We start from the raw sequence: 17,413 nt of genomic DNA, 5'->3' as shown, positions 1-17,413 counted from the left end.
TGAAACGCAGCACCATGCTGTCGGTTCCTTCGTTGCCGTCCACTTTCGTCTCTTGCACGGCCAATACATCTATCTCGCGCTCCGTAATAAGTCGATACACCTGACCTTGTTTTTTCCTAGTCGCCAGGCCTCGTACATTCAGCGTAGCGACTTTAAAGGCAGAGGCGGGAGCCATTTTAACTCAAAAGGAAAGGACCCAACAGCATGGCGCTTACCTCCCACGTCCAGCGCGCGGCTAGACGCCACTGTTGCCGCCGGTATCATCCGGCGGAAGAACATCGGCCTGCTCTAGGAGTACCTTGCCGCCGGCCCGCTTGTCATCCGAAAGGTTCGGGCGCGGCCGTAACTTCGGACGCCGGGATTGAGCCGTCTTTGCAGGGGGTTCCTCGACGCCGGGCGCTACCACCTTGTCCCCTTCGGGGCTGGTCTGGTCGTGGGGACGCTTCGCCGGTGTGGTGACGGGGGGCGTGACGCTAGTTGCACGGGCACCGCTCTTCTCGTGGATGTCCTCGCTCGGCTCTTTTGCCTCGACGTCCTCAGGCTCTGTTGGGCAGGCCCCGTTCCCTGACGTCTCGTTATCAAAGCGGGGGCAGTCTACCGTCGGCGGTTGGCTCGCTGGTTCGTCGGCCGCCTTGGTGCTATCCTCGGAGCTCACACACGTGGCAAGCGTCGAAGGCGGCTTGCCCGCCTCGTCCGTGCCAGTCGCTGCTTCATCCGCCTCGGCGACGTCCATGAGTTCCACGGTGTCGTTCGCCTTTCCGAGACCGGTAGCCGACGCGCAGGTACGGACGCACTCCACGTCCGTGTGTCCATAGCGCCTGCACTGGGAACACCTGGGAACCTTACAATCTCGGCGAACGTGGCCCGTGCCGTGACAACGCAAGCACTGCATCGGTCGCCCGGGCACAACCACGAGGGCCAGCTCACCGGCTACTCGCAACTGGTGTGGCAAATCATCCACCTTCATTCCAGGCTTCAACTTGAGTAGCACGGTCCTGGTGGTTGAGCCTTTCTCCTTCATCCCTTGGACGCGCCAACGCTCCCGCGTCACCTCCGTCACGTTTCCGAACGCCGCGAAAGCAGTCCTGATGTCTTCGTCAGCCACACCGTGCAGCATCCAATGCAGGCGCAGCTTAACCTGCTGATCCTCCGGGTCGAAAATGATGCACCGGCGTCCTTTCACTTGTAGCTCCTTCAATGCAGCAAGCTTTTTCGTGGCTTCAGCACTGCTGAGCGTCACCGCCCACACATGATTTATCTGATACGCCCCCAACGCCACGACGTCGGGGAGCACACCAGCGTTGGCGGGGGCGTCCCGAAAATCTTCCAACATTCACAAAGCACGCAGTGTACTTCAAACCTGCGATGCAATTAATGGGCGGGTGGCTATGCTTCAGATTGATCTCGAAAAAGCTTTTGATTGTGTTTCTCATGAAATCTTGTTTTCCGTTTTAGACCATGTGAATGTCGGTTCAGTTATCCGCGAGGGTGTAGCCCTGGCGTATCGAAACTGCACGACAAGATTGGTTGTTAACAAGTGCCTGGGGGCCCCCAATAGCGTGCAGCGTTCGGTGCGTCAGGGCTGCCCCCTCAGCCCTCTCTTATTTTGTATTTACATCGAAACACTGTGTAGGAAAATATTAGAAGACAATAGTATTAATGGCTTTAGGTTGCAAGCTGCTGAAGTTAAGCTGCTGGCGTATGCTGACGACGTTGCTGTATTCACGGTTGATCAGGAGAACATAAGCGAAACTGTCGGGTGTGTACGCGAGTTCAGCGAAGTCACCGGTAGCGGGGTTAATTGGTCCAAATGCCTCGGACTCTGGCATGGATGGTGGCCATCCCACCCGGACCATTTTGCCAACGTACCGTGGACGACGACACCGGGCAAGTATTTGGGCGTTCCGCTCGATGCTTATCGCGAAAGCTAGGAGTATTGGAAAGAGCAAACGAAAGAAGCACGTGACAGAGCTGGAAAATGTAAAGGCACCAATCTCTCCATTTTCGCCAGAGCTACAGTCTGCAACCTGTTTTTTATTAGCAAGCTCTGGTATGTGATGCAGGTTTTGCATTGCTCTCGGGTGCACATTCACAAGTTACACCGGATTTTTGCCGTCTTTATATGGGCTTCCGAATGGGAACGTTGCAGCCGAACGAACCTGTTCCGGCGGGTAAAAGACGGGGGGTTGGGGCTAGGGCACCTCTTTTTTAGGCAGCTGGTGAACCGTTTTTTGTTTTTTCGCGACGTCTCAGACCCGTTCTTGCGCACCGTGTGCCAGGTGAGGCTGCGGCGATTGCTGACCGAGTTTGTTGTTACCACAGAAGAGCTCTCGAGTGGAATTTTTGGTTACTACAAAGAGATTGTAGCAAGTGTTAGGTTTCTTTCAGCGCGTTTTTCTAGCGATTATTTGTATAAAACTAAAAGAAAGAAGTTGTACCATGATCTTTGTGATATTGTTTTCCCAGAGCCTATGTACAGGGCCTTGTACAGTGGAGGTCCTGGAGCTGGTGTTTTAAAAAGGGTAAAGAAAATGCAGGTGCCATCAGGAGTAAAGACCTTCTTTTTTAAATTACACACCGGGACACTCCCAGTTAAAAAGTTTTTGGAAGGAAAGGATTTCTTTTTACCATGGGGATCGAACTGCTTAATTTGTAAACAGCCCGAAACAATAGACCACGATTTTTTGCATTGCTGGGAAGGGGTTTATTTTTGGTATGTGTTACAAAGGACAATAAAGAAAGAGCTACCACTTGACGCGCAGGGAATTCGTTATTTAAGCACAGACAATGAGGATGGGGTACCATTTGATCTCATAATGCTCTTGGGCCTCCACTGTATATGGCGCTCCAGAATGGCAGGCTATTATTGTGACAAAGACGCACGACCTGCCCGAATTTATTTTCGGGAAAGAATGGACTGCTTTCTGGCCATCCAGAAAGCAGCTGCGGAGCCTCCCGAGTGGCTCTCGAGGCTAGAGCCGCTCTGTATGCTTCGTGAATTTTAGAATGACGACGCCAGACTCATGCTGGCTGACCACGACAGTGTCTTATGTACATAGTGTTTTGTGTGTTTTTTGTTGAATGTTTTTTTTGGTTAAATGTTATGAGCCAAAGCCAGGCAATAAAGAAAAAAAAAGGGGATATAAAAAAAAGTGGTAGAGCATTCGACTGCAGATCGAGAGGTCCCCGGTTCAAACCCGGGTGCCCCCTTTGTGGATTCGCTTTTGTTTCAGCCGGCTTTCTTGTTTCCTTCATTATAGGAACAATTTGCCTCGCTGCCCCCTGTCTCGGGGGCGTAGCTCAGTGATTCGACTTCCGGCCACCGAGCGTGACGGACGCGTTATCATGAGCTCCGTCGGAGCGGTTTCAGCGGCCCAGTCGGGCCGCGGTAACAGGTTTTTTGAGGCTACTGCCGATGATTACCAGGTTATTCTGCCCAATCTGCCATCCGGACACATCGTCCCCAACACCGTTTTCATGCACGGAGATCCAAGAGCCCGGCCGTATCGTGTTGAAGACTACCGGGACACTTTGGCCAACCTTGGTGCGCTTCCCGACGTTGTGGCGTTGGGGGCGTATCAAATGAACCACGTGTGGGCTGTGACAATGACAACTGCTGATGCTGCTCAGAAGCTGCTTTTGGCCGTCGACGTGAAGGTAAAGGATCGCCCATGTTTGCTCATTGATCCGAATAACCGAGAGGTTCGCGTAAAGCTGCACTGGTTGCTGCATGGCGTTACCGACGAAGACGTTCGCGTGGCACTGTCGCCCTACGGGAAGGTGTTGCAAGTGACCCGGGAGAAGTGGCGGGCGCTCGGTGTCACTGAAAAAGGGTCGACGACTCGTACAGTTGGACTAAAATTGCATGCCGACGTCAAAATAGACGATATTCCGCATCAGCTCAAGATAGCCGGAGAGCTAACTCTTGTTGTTGTGCCGGGCCGCGCTCCTCTGTGTCTGCGCTGCAAGAGCACCGGGCACATACGTCGCGACTGCAAAGTGCCGCGCTGTAGTCGTTGTCGTCGTTTCGGCCACGTCGATGCTGATTGCGCAAAGACGTACGCCAGCGTAGCCGGACCAGTGCAGGCAAACGACATATCGGACCACCTGATGGACGAGGAAGACTCAGAGGAAACAGCAAGGACGAGCCGTAACCTGGTTACGCAAGGTGCATCGTCGAACTTTCAAGGGGAACAACTAATTGACGGCGGAGATAAACCCGCAGACAAGCGGCGACATGACGACGCAGAAGGCGGGAACGAGAAGGATGAGGCAAGCACTACGGGCCACCCCTCTCCCGGAGGAGGCGAGAAACCACCCACCGAGCCGGCACCAGTCACCGTGATGGACAGCGACAGTATTAGTGCCGCTGCAAAGCGACCTCACGACGCAGGCGAAAATGGGAAGGAGCTTAGTGTCGTTGCTGCAGACGAGCCGCCAGCCAAGACGACTGTTGGACGGCGTCCTTCATTTCGACCGCTGCCGAACACTTCGGCGGCGCGCAAGACGGCGGAAACGCCGCCTATGCCGCCGTGAGGACCGCCCTGTGCTAGCACACTCCGGATCAAACCGCAGTTGTGAGGTAAGCGCCATGCCCCCGGTTTTCTTTCCCGCCTTGCTATGATGACTATGGATAAGTCCATTCGCGTGGCAACATTAAATGCCCGAGGGCTTGCCTCAAGGAGGAAGCAGAGTCAACTGTACCGCCTGTTAAGCGACTTTGACCTTGACTTTCTAGCAGTGCAGGAGACGAAAGTCGAGGGCGACGTGGAAACCGGGGGCATGGTGCAGCAATTCGTAGCGCGATACTGTGCTATTGTGAGCCATTCCGTGGGATATTCTTCAGGCTGCGCATTGTTGGTCCGACATAGTCTAGGAGCTAAAATAGAAGCCGTTACGTCATGCACGTCAGGACGGTTTATTGTATGTGATTTTTTGTTGTCGTCCTTGGAGTGGCGTGTAATCTGTTTGTATGCGCCGATTGTTGCCGGGGAAAGGTGCAGGTTTTTTGAACAGCTAAAACAGTATACCCAGTGTAATAGGTTGGTCATTCTTATTGGCGATTTCAACTGCGTTCTTTCATCCCGGGACAAAACTAGCACCCGACCCTACAAGGATGCAAGCACGACTGCCCTAAATGAAATAATAGGGAACAGTAGTTTGGCGGATGTGGCTGAATGCCTTGGTGGTGGAAGAAATACGCAGTACACCCATTTTCAGGCTTCGAGCCACGCTCGTTTGGATAGAGCATACGTAAGCCTTGATTTGGTACCCTTTTGCAAGGAGTACCGAGTGAGCGCTGTTTCATTTACTGATCACTGCTTAGTCAGTTTTCTAGTGGCAAGCACGAAAGAAAGGAAAAGAAGCTTCGAGTGGCAGTTATGGAAATTGAATTCAAAATTACTGGATGATGAAATTTTTATGGCAGACGTGACGACGCAAGTTGATGCAATGAAACATTTGGGTAATACAACGTACAGAGAAAAATGGGAGAACTTCAAGCAGACAGTTAAAATGAAAGCATTGGAGCGGGCGAGCGCTATACGCAGACAAAAGGGGGCAGAGGAAAAAACGATGCGCAGAAACTTGGAAAAATTGATCAGTGAAGAGTGTAGTAGACCCGGCATGTTCATGGACGATATTCGCGCACTAAAGCATAAAATAGAACAGTTCGACATCGAAAGATACCACGGTGCTCTGGTGCGAGCGAGAGCTGAAAAGCTGATAGCGGGGGAAGCTCCGTCAAAAAGAGCGTTGGGCGCAGAAAAGTGGCACGCGCGGCGCAATCAGATAGTGGAAATTGAAGTTGGTGGAAAAGTTAGTGACACAGCAGAAGATATTGAGCGCGCTTTCTTCGAGCACTACAGTGGGTTATTTGCCAACTGCTCAGTTGACATTGATCGTTTCAAGAAGGACTTCCTTTTGTTGATGCCCAGCCAAGACGACAGTACGAAGGAATTATTGGAGGCAGCTATCTCAGTAGAGGAGGTGAAAAACGCTATTGAAAGCTTGCACCCGGGGAAGTCTCCGGGCCCGGATGGTCTGACCTCAGCCTTTTATAAACGTCTAAAAAGAACAATTTCACCAGTTTTAGCTGCTGTCTATAATGAGGCATTCGATCTCAATGTACTGCCGCCTTCCTTCACATCCTCCCACACTGTTCTTATACCGAAATCAGAAGACCCCTCTGTATTGCGCAGAGTAACTTCTTACCGTCCAATTTGCCTCACAAATGGAGACTATAAGATAATGATGAAAATTTTGGCTAAGCGATTGCAGACAGTCATTACTGACCTGGTGGGGCCGCATCAAACGTGCGGTATTAAAGGCCGATCTATTTTCTCAAATATACATGTAGCGCATAGTATCCTTGAGTGCTGCGACGCAATGGGCACACAAGTGGCAATGATCAAAATTGATCTGGATAAAGCTTTCGATAGGGTGCCTCATGAAATTCTTCTGTGCATTCTAAATCATGTGAATGTGGGTAGAATTATTCGAGGCGGGGTCGCCATGGTGTACCAGGATTGCACGACATGTCTAATTGTCAACAAGGTTGTGGGTTCACGCATTCCAGTCAAACGCTCGGTGCGCCAGGGTTGCCCTCTTTCGCCACTGTTGTTTTGTTTGTATATAGAGTCATTTTGTTTGAGCGTTATACAGAGCGATTGTATGCGCGGTTTTAAACTACATCAGTTAAAAGTCCGACTGTTGGCTTATGCGGATGATATAGCCATGTTTTGTAATGATTACGACAGTGTAACACAGGCTGTTAAGTGTGTTAAAAGTTTTTGTGCGGCCAGTGGCAGCGCGGTAAACTGGAGTAAGTGCCTGGGATTCTGGCACGGGGATTGGCCGGAGGCCCCAGACACTTTTGCCAACATGAGTTTTACTACGACTCCTGTTAAATACTTGGGAGTTCCTCTTGAGTGTTACAAAGACAGCGAAGCCTACTGGAGGAGTGAAGTGGATAAAATGAGGGAAAGAGTGAATAAATGGAATGGCTGGAATTGGTCAATGTTCTCGAGAGCCACAATTTGCAACATATTTTTAGTGAGCAAACTTTGGTATGTCCTTCAAGTCTTGCATTGCTCCAGGGTTCATATCCAAAAATTTCATCGGGTGTTTGCAGTGTTCGTGTGGGCATCTTCCTGGGAGAGATCAAGCCGCACCAATTTATTTCTACGAGTTCGAAATGGAGGACTCAGTTTGTCACATTTTTTTTTCAGACAGGTTGTCAATCGGTATTTATTTCTTCGGGACGTTAAGCACCCGTTTCTACACACTGTCTGTCAACTTCGCCTGGGGAAGCACTTGCCTAATATGGTTGTCTCTGCTCGCAGTATGCCCGGTGGAGTGCATGGTTTTCTACGCGAAGTTGTGGTTTCATGTAGGTTTTTGATGGCGCGGTTTTCACTCCAATACCTGAGTGAAGTCAACCGGAAAAAACTGTATAAAGACCTCTGTAGTGTGGTTCTCCCCGTGCCTTTATATCGGTCCCTTTACAGGGAAGGTATAGGTAACAATGTACTAAAGCGTGTTAAGGCAATGTTAGTCCCGTCTGGTGTTAAGACTTTCTTTTTCAAATTACACACTGGAAATCTGACTGTCAAACCGTGGATGGCTGAAAAAGGTTTTTTTTGTTCCCTGGGGTACTCACTGTATAATATGCAGAAAGGAGGAGACAATTGAGCATGTGTTCCTTGAATGCTGGGATGCTGTGTTCCTTTGGGATGTGCTTCAGCGCACAATCAAAAAAGAATTTCCGCATAATGGGTACGGAATTCGCTACTTGCCAATTGAAAGTGATGACGGTACCCCATTTGATTTGATCATGCTAATAGCCCTACACAGTATTTGGAAATGCAGAATGGTAGTAAGGCACGCCGATCTCGATGCAAGACCGGCACGTCAATATTTCAAAGAAAGCATAAGCAACTTTGTTCAGGAGAAAAAGATGCTGGAATGTAGTCCAGAGTGGCTGTCACGTGTTGAGTTATTATTGGCGATGAAGGAATTTCAGCATGAGCGTGACCGCACAAGCTGAGCGGCCGTTGTTTTAACAAAGATGTTGATTGTGTTTTAGTGCTTATGTATGAATATGTGCTTTCTTTTCATGTGGGTCAAAATACCGGCAATAAAGAAAAAAAAAGGGGGCGTAGCTCAGTGGTAGAGCATTCGACTGCAGATCGAGAGGTCCCCGGTTCAAACCCGGGTGCCCCCTTTGTGGATTCGCTTTTGTTTCAGCCGGCTCTCTTGTTTTCTTCTTTATAGGAACAATTTGCCTCGCTGCCATCTGTCTCGGGGGCATATCTCAGTCATTCTACTTCCGGCCACCGAGTGTGACGGACGCAGGATCATGAGCTCCGGCGGAACGGCGACTTCGGCCCTTGCTAGCCGCGGAAACAGGATCGAAGGAAACGACGATACGGATTATCAGGTGATCTTGCCGCAGCTGCCTACCGGACGTGTGGCTTTGAACACACTTTTTCTGCACGGTGATGTTCGTGTTAGGCCCTTTCGGGTCGAGGATTTTCGTGATGCGCTGGCCCAGGCTGGTACGGTGTCTGACGTGGTGGCTTTGGGGGCGTACCAAATCAGCCACGTTTGGGCTGTGACATTCAAGACCGCTGAAGGAGCCAAGAGGCTTCTTGCCTTCAAGGAACTGAACGTGAAAGGACGGCGATGTCTTATCATCGATCCGGAAGACCAACAAGTCAAGCTACGGCTCCACTGGATGCAGGAAGACGTGGCCGACGAAGACATCACGACGGCTTTTGCTGCGTTCGGGAAGGTAACCGAAGTTACACGGGAACGGTGGCGCGTCCATGGCGTCCACGACAAGGGATCTACAATGCGAACTGTGCTCCTGAAACTTAAACCTGGTTTGAAGGTCGACGATCTGCCTCACCAGATGCGTGTCGCCGGGGAGTTGGCCCTTGTTGTGGCGCCGGGGTGACCGATGCAGTGCTTGCGCTGCCATGGCACGGGCCACGTTCGGCGAGAGTGTAAAGTGCCCCGGTGTTCGAAATGCAGGCGTTACGGCCACGCTGACAGCGACTGCGTCCGCACATACGCAGTGGAAACCGGGCTGGCAATGGGAGTCGACACGACGGAGCACATTACGGACGTCGCCGAGACAGAAGAGGCGGCAAAGGGAACCGACGTGATGACGGAACCGGCGGTGATGACGGAGTCTTCGGGGCACCCGAGCGGCGACGGAAACACGGCCAGCGGCGTTGGGAAGGAACCGGGGACGGTAATTCCTGCTAGGGACAAATGAAGGGTCATCCAGCGACGGGACCAGTCATCCGGCTAAAAAAGTCGACCAACCACCAACCAGCTAGAAACAGATGGACCAGAGCGGCGCCCGTGTGACGACCGTCGCCGCCCCAGCCAAGCGACCTCACGACCCGACCGACAACGAAGGGGACAAGCCCGCAGATGGCGGCGTTGAGGAGCCGCTAGCGAAAACAGGCCAGTCCAGGCGACCAACACTCAGGCCAACGCCCAACCTTGCGGCAGGCAAACGGGTCGCCGAGAAGGCGCCTCCACTGCCCCCGCAGCAAAACCAGGCATCCGCTCCTGACGGCTCCGGTGGTGGCAACGGCGTCTAGCTTCGTGCTAGACGTGAAAGGTGAGCACGGTGCTCTCGGCGTCTTCACGCGTTTTTAAATATGGCTTCTGCAACCTCCTTGACTTTTGCAACGCTCAATGTCAGAGGTTTTGCCGCTAAGAGGAAGCAGAGCCAAGTGCACCGCATCTTAACAGATCATAATATCGATCTGCTTGCTATTCAGGAAACAAAAGTGGAAGGGGAACAAGACACCGAGAGCATTGTGAAACGTTTTACTTCAAGATTCTATGCGGTCGTGAGCCATGCCGTCGGCACACATCCGGATGCATTGTGTTTATAAAAAAGCTGCCTAGCCTCGAGGTGCAGGCGTACACATCGTGCCCTTCGGGTCGTTGTGAAGTGGTGGAGTTTGCTTTCGCCTGCTCTGAATAGCGACTAATTTGCGTTTACGCACCTAACGTGGGCGAGGATAGGGTAGGTTTTTTTGAGAGCATTCAGCGTTTCTTACGCACAGAAAAATACCTGATATTGTTGGGAGATATTGTGTCTTGAGCGCGGCTGACAAAACCAGCACGCGGTCCCACCGCGATGAAAGCACCGAAGTTCTCCGTCGCTTGATCGATAAGTTTGCATTGGAGGACGTGACTGCATGCGTGGTATACAAGCGTGGCATGATGTTCACGCACTTACAACGAAGTAGCCATGCCCGCCTTGATAGAATATATGTGTCGGTCGACCTGTCGCGAAAGTGTCACAGCTACGATGTTGTTCCTGCAACTTTCTCGGACCACTGCTTGGTGAAATGCAGTATAGGCGCGGTAAAACGTAAAAGTTCTTTCCAGTGGGACCTCTGGAAATTCAACAATAAGCTTCTGAAAGACGAAATTTTCACCGGCTTTGCAGCACAGGAAATTACTAAAATAACCGTAAATGGCAATCGAGCAGCTGGAGAAGAATGGGAAAGTTGAAAACAGCAGATAAAAGTGCATGCAATAGAAAGGGCCAGCTGCATACGTTTTCAAGAAAGGTTAAGCGAGGCACATTTGAAGTCCTTACTGGACAAGTTATTAGCTCAGGAATGCAAGGCACCGGGTGTTTTCAGTGAAGACGTCCGAAAAACCAAGCAAAAGCTAGAAACGATAGAGGAAGAGCGATATCGCGGCGCACTTGTGCGCGCGAGAGCTGAGCAATTCGCCGCGAGCGAAACACCCACAAAACTGTCGTTAGGAATGGAAAGGGCGCACGCTCGGCGAAACCCTATCGCGGAAATTCAATGGGGCGGTGCCACTGCATCTGACGATGACAGCATTGCAAAGGCTTTTTTTGATTACTATCAAGCGCTTTTCGCTTCGAGGCACGTTGACATGGGAAGATTTAAGGATATATTTTTAGGGGCCATGCCACGTATTGATGATGACGCAGACAGAATAAGATTAGAGCTGCCAATTAGCGAACAAGGTGTGGAACAGGCTATTGATAAATTAAACTCGGGAAAGTCGCCTGGGCCCGACGGCCTGAGCGCGGCTTTTTATAAAGCTTTCAAGAAGGAACTAGCACCGCTTCTCTCAGTGGTATTTAATGAAGCATATGTGTTGCATACTCTGCCTACATCATATGCATCCTCGCATACTGTGCTCCTACCAAAAACCGATCAAACAGAAAAACTCAGACAGGTAACATCGTACAGGCCCATAGCCCTCACAAATGTCGACTACAAAATTTATATGAAGGTTCTTGCAGGCAGGCTACAGACCGTAATGCATAAAATAGTCGGACCTCACCAAACGTGTCTGATCAAGGGTCGTTCCATTGTTGAGAATATTCACAAGGCTAGGTGCGTGCTTGACTGTTGTGACGCAATATATGCTCGGGTCGCAGTTCTTCAGATTGACCTTGAGAAGGCGTTTGACTGTGTGGCGCACGATTTGCTGCTTTTCATTCTACATTACATTAAAGTTGGTTCTGTTATCAGAGAGGGTGCGGCCATGGCTTTCCGTAACTGCACTACGAGGTTAATAGTAAACAAGACCTTGGGGGCCCCCATTAGTGTGCAGAGATCGGTACGCCAGGGCTGTCCCCTCAGCCCCCTGCTGTTTTGTATTTATATAGAAACCCTCTGCCTAAACATTATAGGAAATGAGGCTATTCATGGTTTTCGTGTACAGGCATCAGAAGTGAAGCTCTTAGCATACGCAGATGACGTTGCTGTTTTCTGCGTTAACCAAGATAGCATAAGCAGGACAATCGAAGCAGTAAAGGGTTTCAGTGAGGTCACCGGAAGTTTGGTGAATTGGGACAAGTGCCTGGGATTCTGGCACGGAAAATGGCCGTTAACTCCAGCTGTTTTCGCCACCGTTTCTTGGGTGACAACACCCGTGAAATACTTAGGTGTTCCACTCGAATTTTACAGGGACACTGAGCCTTTTTGGAAAACACAGGTTGAAGAAACGCGTGAGAAAGCCGAAAAATGGAAAAGTGCTAATTTGTCGGTATTTGCAAGAGCAACTGTGTGCAATTTGTTTTTGATAAGCAAGCTCTGGTACGTGATGCAAGGACTCCACTGCTCACGGTTAAATGCGCAAAAGCTGCACCGTATTTTCGCTGTCTTTATATGGGCCTCAAAATGGGAGAGGTGCAGCCGGACAAATTTGTTTCGGAGCGTCAAGGTAGGGGGACTTGGTCTGGGGCACTTGTTCATACGGCAGATAGTAAACAGATTTTTGTTTATCCGAGACGTTAAAGATCCCTTTCTACGTACCGTATGCCAAGTCAGGCTCGGGCGTGCTGTGCCAGATTTCATTGTTGGAACGGAGACTATGACTGGAGGTATTTTTGGTTTTCTTAGAGATGTTGTGTTTAGCGTCAGGTTTTTGACGGCAAGATTTTCTAAAAATTATTTAAGTGGTGTTCAGCGGAAAACATTGTACAAGGATGTATGTGACGTGTTATTGCCGGAACCAATGTACAGGGCATTATGCTCCGGAGGCCCAGGCAGAGATGTCCTGAAACGGGTGAAAAAAATGCAGGTACCACCGGGAACAAAAAATTTCTTCTTCAAGCTTCACACCGGGACTCTGTCTGTAAAATCTTTCCAAGAAAAAAAGGGGTTTTACCTACCTTGGGGATCCCACTGCCTTATATGTAAACAACCAGAAACAATCGACCCTGTTTTCTTGCACTGTTGGGAAGGGGTATATTTTTGGGACGTCCTTCAAAGGACCATCAAAAAAGAATTACCATTGGATCCGTATGGAATCCGATTCCTGCCTACAGCAAAAGAAGATGGCATGCCGTTGGATTTAGTAATGCTCGCGGGCCTCCATAGCATATGGCGCTCCCGAATGGCAGGCTTTCCTTGTGACCCAGATGCGCGGCCTGCGCGATTGTATTTCCGTGAGACAATGCACAAGTTCATCGAGGTGCTGAAAACACAAGCATCTCCCCCTGAGTGGCTTTCAAAGCTCGAACCTTTGACGAAACTCAGGGAATTTTAAACTGACATGGCCTGGCCCTCTAGGGGTTGTAGGCTACCTTCTTGTAGTTTGGGTGTCTACCCGTGTATGCTTTTGTTGTATTCTGTCGAAGCCCGGCAATGAAAAAAGGGGGGGGCATAGCTCAGTGGCAGAGCATTCGACTGCAGATCGAGAGGTCCCGGGTTCAAACCCGGGTGCCCCCTTTGTGGAATCACTTTTGTTTCAGCCGGCTTTCTTATTTCCTTCTTTATAGGAACAATTTGCCTCGCTGCCCTCTGCCTCGGGGGCATAGCTCAGTGGCATTCTACTTCCGGCCACCGAGTGTGACGGACGCAGGATCATGAGCTCCGGCGGAACGGCGACTGCGGCCCTTGCTAGCCGAGGAAACAGGATCGAGGGAAACGAAGATACGGACTATCAGGTGATCTTGCCACAGCTGCCTACCGGACGTGTGGTTTTAAACACAGTTTATCTGCACGGTGAGGTTCGTGGTAGGCCCTTTCGGGTCGAGGATTTTCGTGATGCGCTGGCCCAGGCTGGTACGCTCCCTGACGTGGTGGCTTTGGGGGCGTACCAAATCAATCACGTTTGGGCTGTGACTTTCAAGACCGCTGAACGAGCCAAGAGGCTTCTCGCCTCAAGGAAGTGAAAGTGAAAGGACGGCGATGTCTTATCATCGATCCGGAAGACCAACAAGTCTAGGTACGGCTCCACTGGATGCTGGAAGGCGTGGCCGATGACGACATCCGGACGGCTTTTGCTGCGTTCGGGAAGGTAACCGAAGTTACCCGGGAACGGTGGCGCGTCCAAGGCGTCCACGACAAGGGATCTACAACAGGAACCGTGCTCCTAAAACTGAAACCTGGTTTGAAGGTCGACGTTCTGCCTCACCAGGTACGTGTCGCCGGGGAGTTGGCCCTTGTTGTGGTGCCTGGGCGACCGATGCAGTGTTGCGCTGTCATGGCACGGGCTACGTTCGGCGAGAATGTAAAGTGCCCCGGTGTTCGAAATGCAGGCGTTACGGCCGCGCCGACAGCGACTGCGTCCGCACATACGCAGTGGCAACCGGGCTGGCAATGGGAGTCGACACGACGGAGCACATTATGGACGTCGCCGAGACAGAAGAGGCGGCAAAGGGAACCGACGTGACGACGAAAGCGGCGGTGACGACGGAGTCTTCTGGGCACCCGAGCTTCGACGGAAACATGGCCAGCGGCGGTGGGAAGGAACCGGGGACGGGAATTCCTGCTGGCACAAATGAAGGGTCGTCCAGAGACGGGACCAGTCATCCGGCTAAAAATGTCGACCAGCCACCGACAGCGAGGAACAGATGGACCAGAGCAGCGGCCGTGTGACTACCGTCGCCGCCCATGCCAAGCGACCTCACGACCTGACCGACAACGAAGGGGACAAGCCCGCAGCTGGCGGCGTTGAGGAGCCGCCAGCAAAAACAGTCCAGTCCGGGCGATCAGCACTCAGGCCAACGCCCAACCTTGCGCCAGGCAAGCGGGTCGCCGAGAAGGCGCCTCCACTGCCTCCGCAGCAAAACCAGGCATCCGCTTCTGACGGCTCCGGTGGTGGCAACGGCGTCTAGCTTCGTGCTAGATGTGAAAGGTGAGCACGGTGCTCTCGGCGTCATCACAAGTTTTAAATATGGCTTCTGCAACCTCCTTGACTTTTGCAACGCTCAATGTCAGAGGTTTTGCAGCTAAGAGGAAGCAGAGCCAAGTGCACCGCATTTTAACAGATCATAATATCGATCTGCTTGCTATTCAGGAAACGAAAGTGGAAGGGCAGCAAGACACCGAGAGCATCGTGCAACGTTTTACGTCAAGATTCTATGCGGTCGTGAGCCATGCCGTCGGCACATCTGCCGGATGCATTGTGTTTATAAAAAAGCTGCCTAGCCTCGAGGTGCAGACGTACACATCGTGCCCTTCGGGTCGTTGTGAAGTGGTGGATTTTGCTTTCGCCCGCTCTGAATGGCGACTAATTTGCGTTTACGCACCTAACCTGGGCGAGGATAGGGTAGCCTTTTTTGAGAGCATTCAGCGTTTCTTAAGCACTGAAAAACACCTGATATTGTTGGGAGATTTTAATTGTGTCTTGAGCGCGGCTGACAAAACCAGCACGCGGTCCCACCGCGATGAAAGCACCGAACTTCTCCGTCGCTTGATCGATAAGTTTGCATTGGAGGACGTGACTGAATGTGTGGTATACAAGCGCGGCATGATGTTCACGCACTTCCAACGAAGTAGCCATGCCCGCTTTGATAGAATATATGTATCGGTCGACCTGTCGCCAAAGTGTCACAGCTACGATGTTGTTCCTGCAATTTTCTCGGACTACTGCTTGGTGAAATGTAGTATAGGCGCGGTAAAACGTAAAAACTCTTTCCAATGGGACCTCTGGAAATTCAACAATAGGCTTCTGAAAGACGAAATTTTCACCGGGTTTGCAGCACAGGAAATTAATAAAATAGCCGTTAATGGCAATCGGGCAGCTGGAGAAGAATGGGAAAGTTGCAAACAGCAGATAAAAGTGTATGCAATAGAAAGGGCCAGCTGCATACGTTTTTCAAGAAAGGTTAAGCGAGGCACATTTGAAGTCCTTACTGGACAAGTTATTAGCCCAGGAATGCAAGGCACTGGGCGTTTTCAGTGAAGACGTCAGAAAAACCAAACAAAAGCTAGAAACGATAGAGGAAGAGCGATATCACGGTGCACTTAAGCGCGCGAGGGCTGAGCAATTCGCCGCGAGCGAAACGCCCACAAAACGGGCGTTAGGAATGGAAAAGGCGCACGCTCGGCGAAACCATGTCGCGGAAGTTCAATGGGGCGGTGCCACTGCATCTGACGACGACAGCATAGCAAAGGCTTTTTTTGATTACTATCAAGCGCTTTTCACTTTGAGCCATGTAGACATGGGAAGATTTAAGGAGATATTCTTAGGGGCCATGCCACGTATTGATGATGCAGACAGAATAAGATTAGAGCTGCCAATTAGCGAACAAGTGGAACAGGCTATTCATAAATTAAACTCAGGAAAGTATCCGGGGCTTGACGGCCTGAGCGCGGCTTTTTATAAAGCTTTCAAGAAGGAACTAGCACCGCTCCTCTCAATGGTATTTAATGAAGCGTATGAGTTGCATTCTCTGCCTACATCATATGCATCCTCGCATACTGTGCTCATACCAAAAACCGATCAAACAGAAAAACTCAGACAGGTAACATCGTACAGGCCCATAGCCCTCACAAATGTCGACTACAAAATTTATATGAAGGTTCTTGCAGGCAGGCTACAGACCGTAATGTATAAAATACTCGGACCTCAGTTACACAAGGTCAATGGTAGTTCCTTACTTTTTAGCCTGAATGCGAGGATCGCTAGCTCCATACGAAGCGATTATGATACATGGGGTCGTATCACCTCAGCTTTTATACACACAGTCGCACGTACGCAGTTTATCCCCACGACTCCACACGGGGCCGCGGCGGCAGCTGAGCTCTGACGTTATGCGCTGCGAATCTGCTGCCCTCCTCTGGTTACCGCGAACGCGCATTCACTCGCGGCACCGGCGGGCGTAGTCGGGCTGGCGCGGCTCCTCGCGCGGTGGCGGCGGCGAACTCTGACGTCATGCTCGCTCCTCTCTGGTTTCGCGCATGCACACTATCGGCCTCCCAGGCTCAGGGTGAAATGCTGGATTGTGCGCGCAGTGCATCTGTCGCTACAAAAAAATCTTTGTGCACGGTTAGGTTCTAATCACCATCTTTCCGATCCGCAGCCAAGCGTGCTAACGACTACGCTACTTTTTTGTTTCTTGCATGAATAAAAACGTCAGTAATATATCGTAGTTGCCATGCCCCTTGGCAGACAACTGTGTCTAATGGACTTTCATTAAAACAGGTTGGTCCATCATTCTCAATACTTCATCCGCATAGTCCTGCTGCTTCAGGACTTCTCTTAATTTATACATATGTTCAACAAAATATTCCCATACCGATCGTGCATCCAAGTCACAATGTCTAGCAGCCATTCTACTCCTACAAATGCTGTGAAGGCCCAATAACATAATTGGTCATACTGTGCAACATCACTTTCAGTGGTCAGGTAGTGAATTCCGCGTGGTGTCAATGGCAAGTCTTTGCAAAAGGGGTTCTTTGCAAAACATCCCAGTAGAACACCGCATCCCAACACCCCAGGAACACGTGTTCTACCGTCTCTGGCTTTATGCTGCACAAGAGACAGTTTGGGCCCCAAGGAACAAAAAGGCCCTTTTCCTATAGCCATATTTTATTTTAGGGTTCCTGTATGCAATTTGAAAAAGAATGTTTTGACGCCAGGTGCAACAGTCATCTTCTTA

At 50.7% G+C, this 17,413-nt stretch overlaps 1 protein-coding gene and 2 non-coding genes across 3 annotated transcripts; all 3 read left to right on the top strand.

Annotated features, from left to right (window-relative positions):
• The first annotated feature begins 3,345 nt into the window (after nt 1-3,345).
• Nucleotides 3,346-4,632, top strand: LOC144093728 (uncharacterized). Its single transcript, XM_077627404.1, has one exon. It carries the CDS (start codon nt 3,346-3,348, stop codon nt 4,534-4,536), a length of 1,191 nt encoding a protein of 396 aa, XP_077483530.1. The 3' UTR covers nt 4,537-4,632.
• A 3,520-nt stretch (nt 4,633-8,152) lies between these two features.
• On the top strand, nt 8,153-8,224 carry TRNAC-GCA (transfer RNA cysteine (anticodon GCA)). The gene has a single exon. It is a non-coding gene; the product is annotated as a tRNA-Cys (tRNA).
• A 4,957-nt stretch (nt 8,225-13,181) lies between these two features.
• On the top strand, nt 13,182-13,253 carry TRNAC-GCA (transfer RNA cysteine (anticodon GCA)). The gene has a single exon. It is a non-coding gene; the product is annotated as a tRNA-Cys (tRNA).
• The last annotated feature ends 4,160 nt before the right edge of the window (nt 13,254-17,413 follow it).

This window comes from Amblyomma americanum, chromosome 1 (assembly GCF_052857255.1).
Source record: "Amblyomma americanum isolate KBUSLIRL-KWMA chromosome 1, ASM5285725v1, whole genome shotgun sequence".
NCBI classification, from domain to species: Eukaryota; Metazoa; Arthropoda; class Arachnida; order Ixodida; family Ixodidae; genus Amblyomma; species Amblyomma americanum.
The sequence above is the reverse complement of the archived record's forward strand: the minus strand, read 5'-3'. Positions and strand labels throughout refer to the sequence as shown.

Excerpts from the sequence above, each read along its gene's own strand:
- LOC144093728 (XM_077627404.1), top strand. The coding sequence starts at position 3,346 with ATGAGCTCCGTCGGAGCGGTTTCAGCGGCCCAGTCGGGCCGCGGTAAC.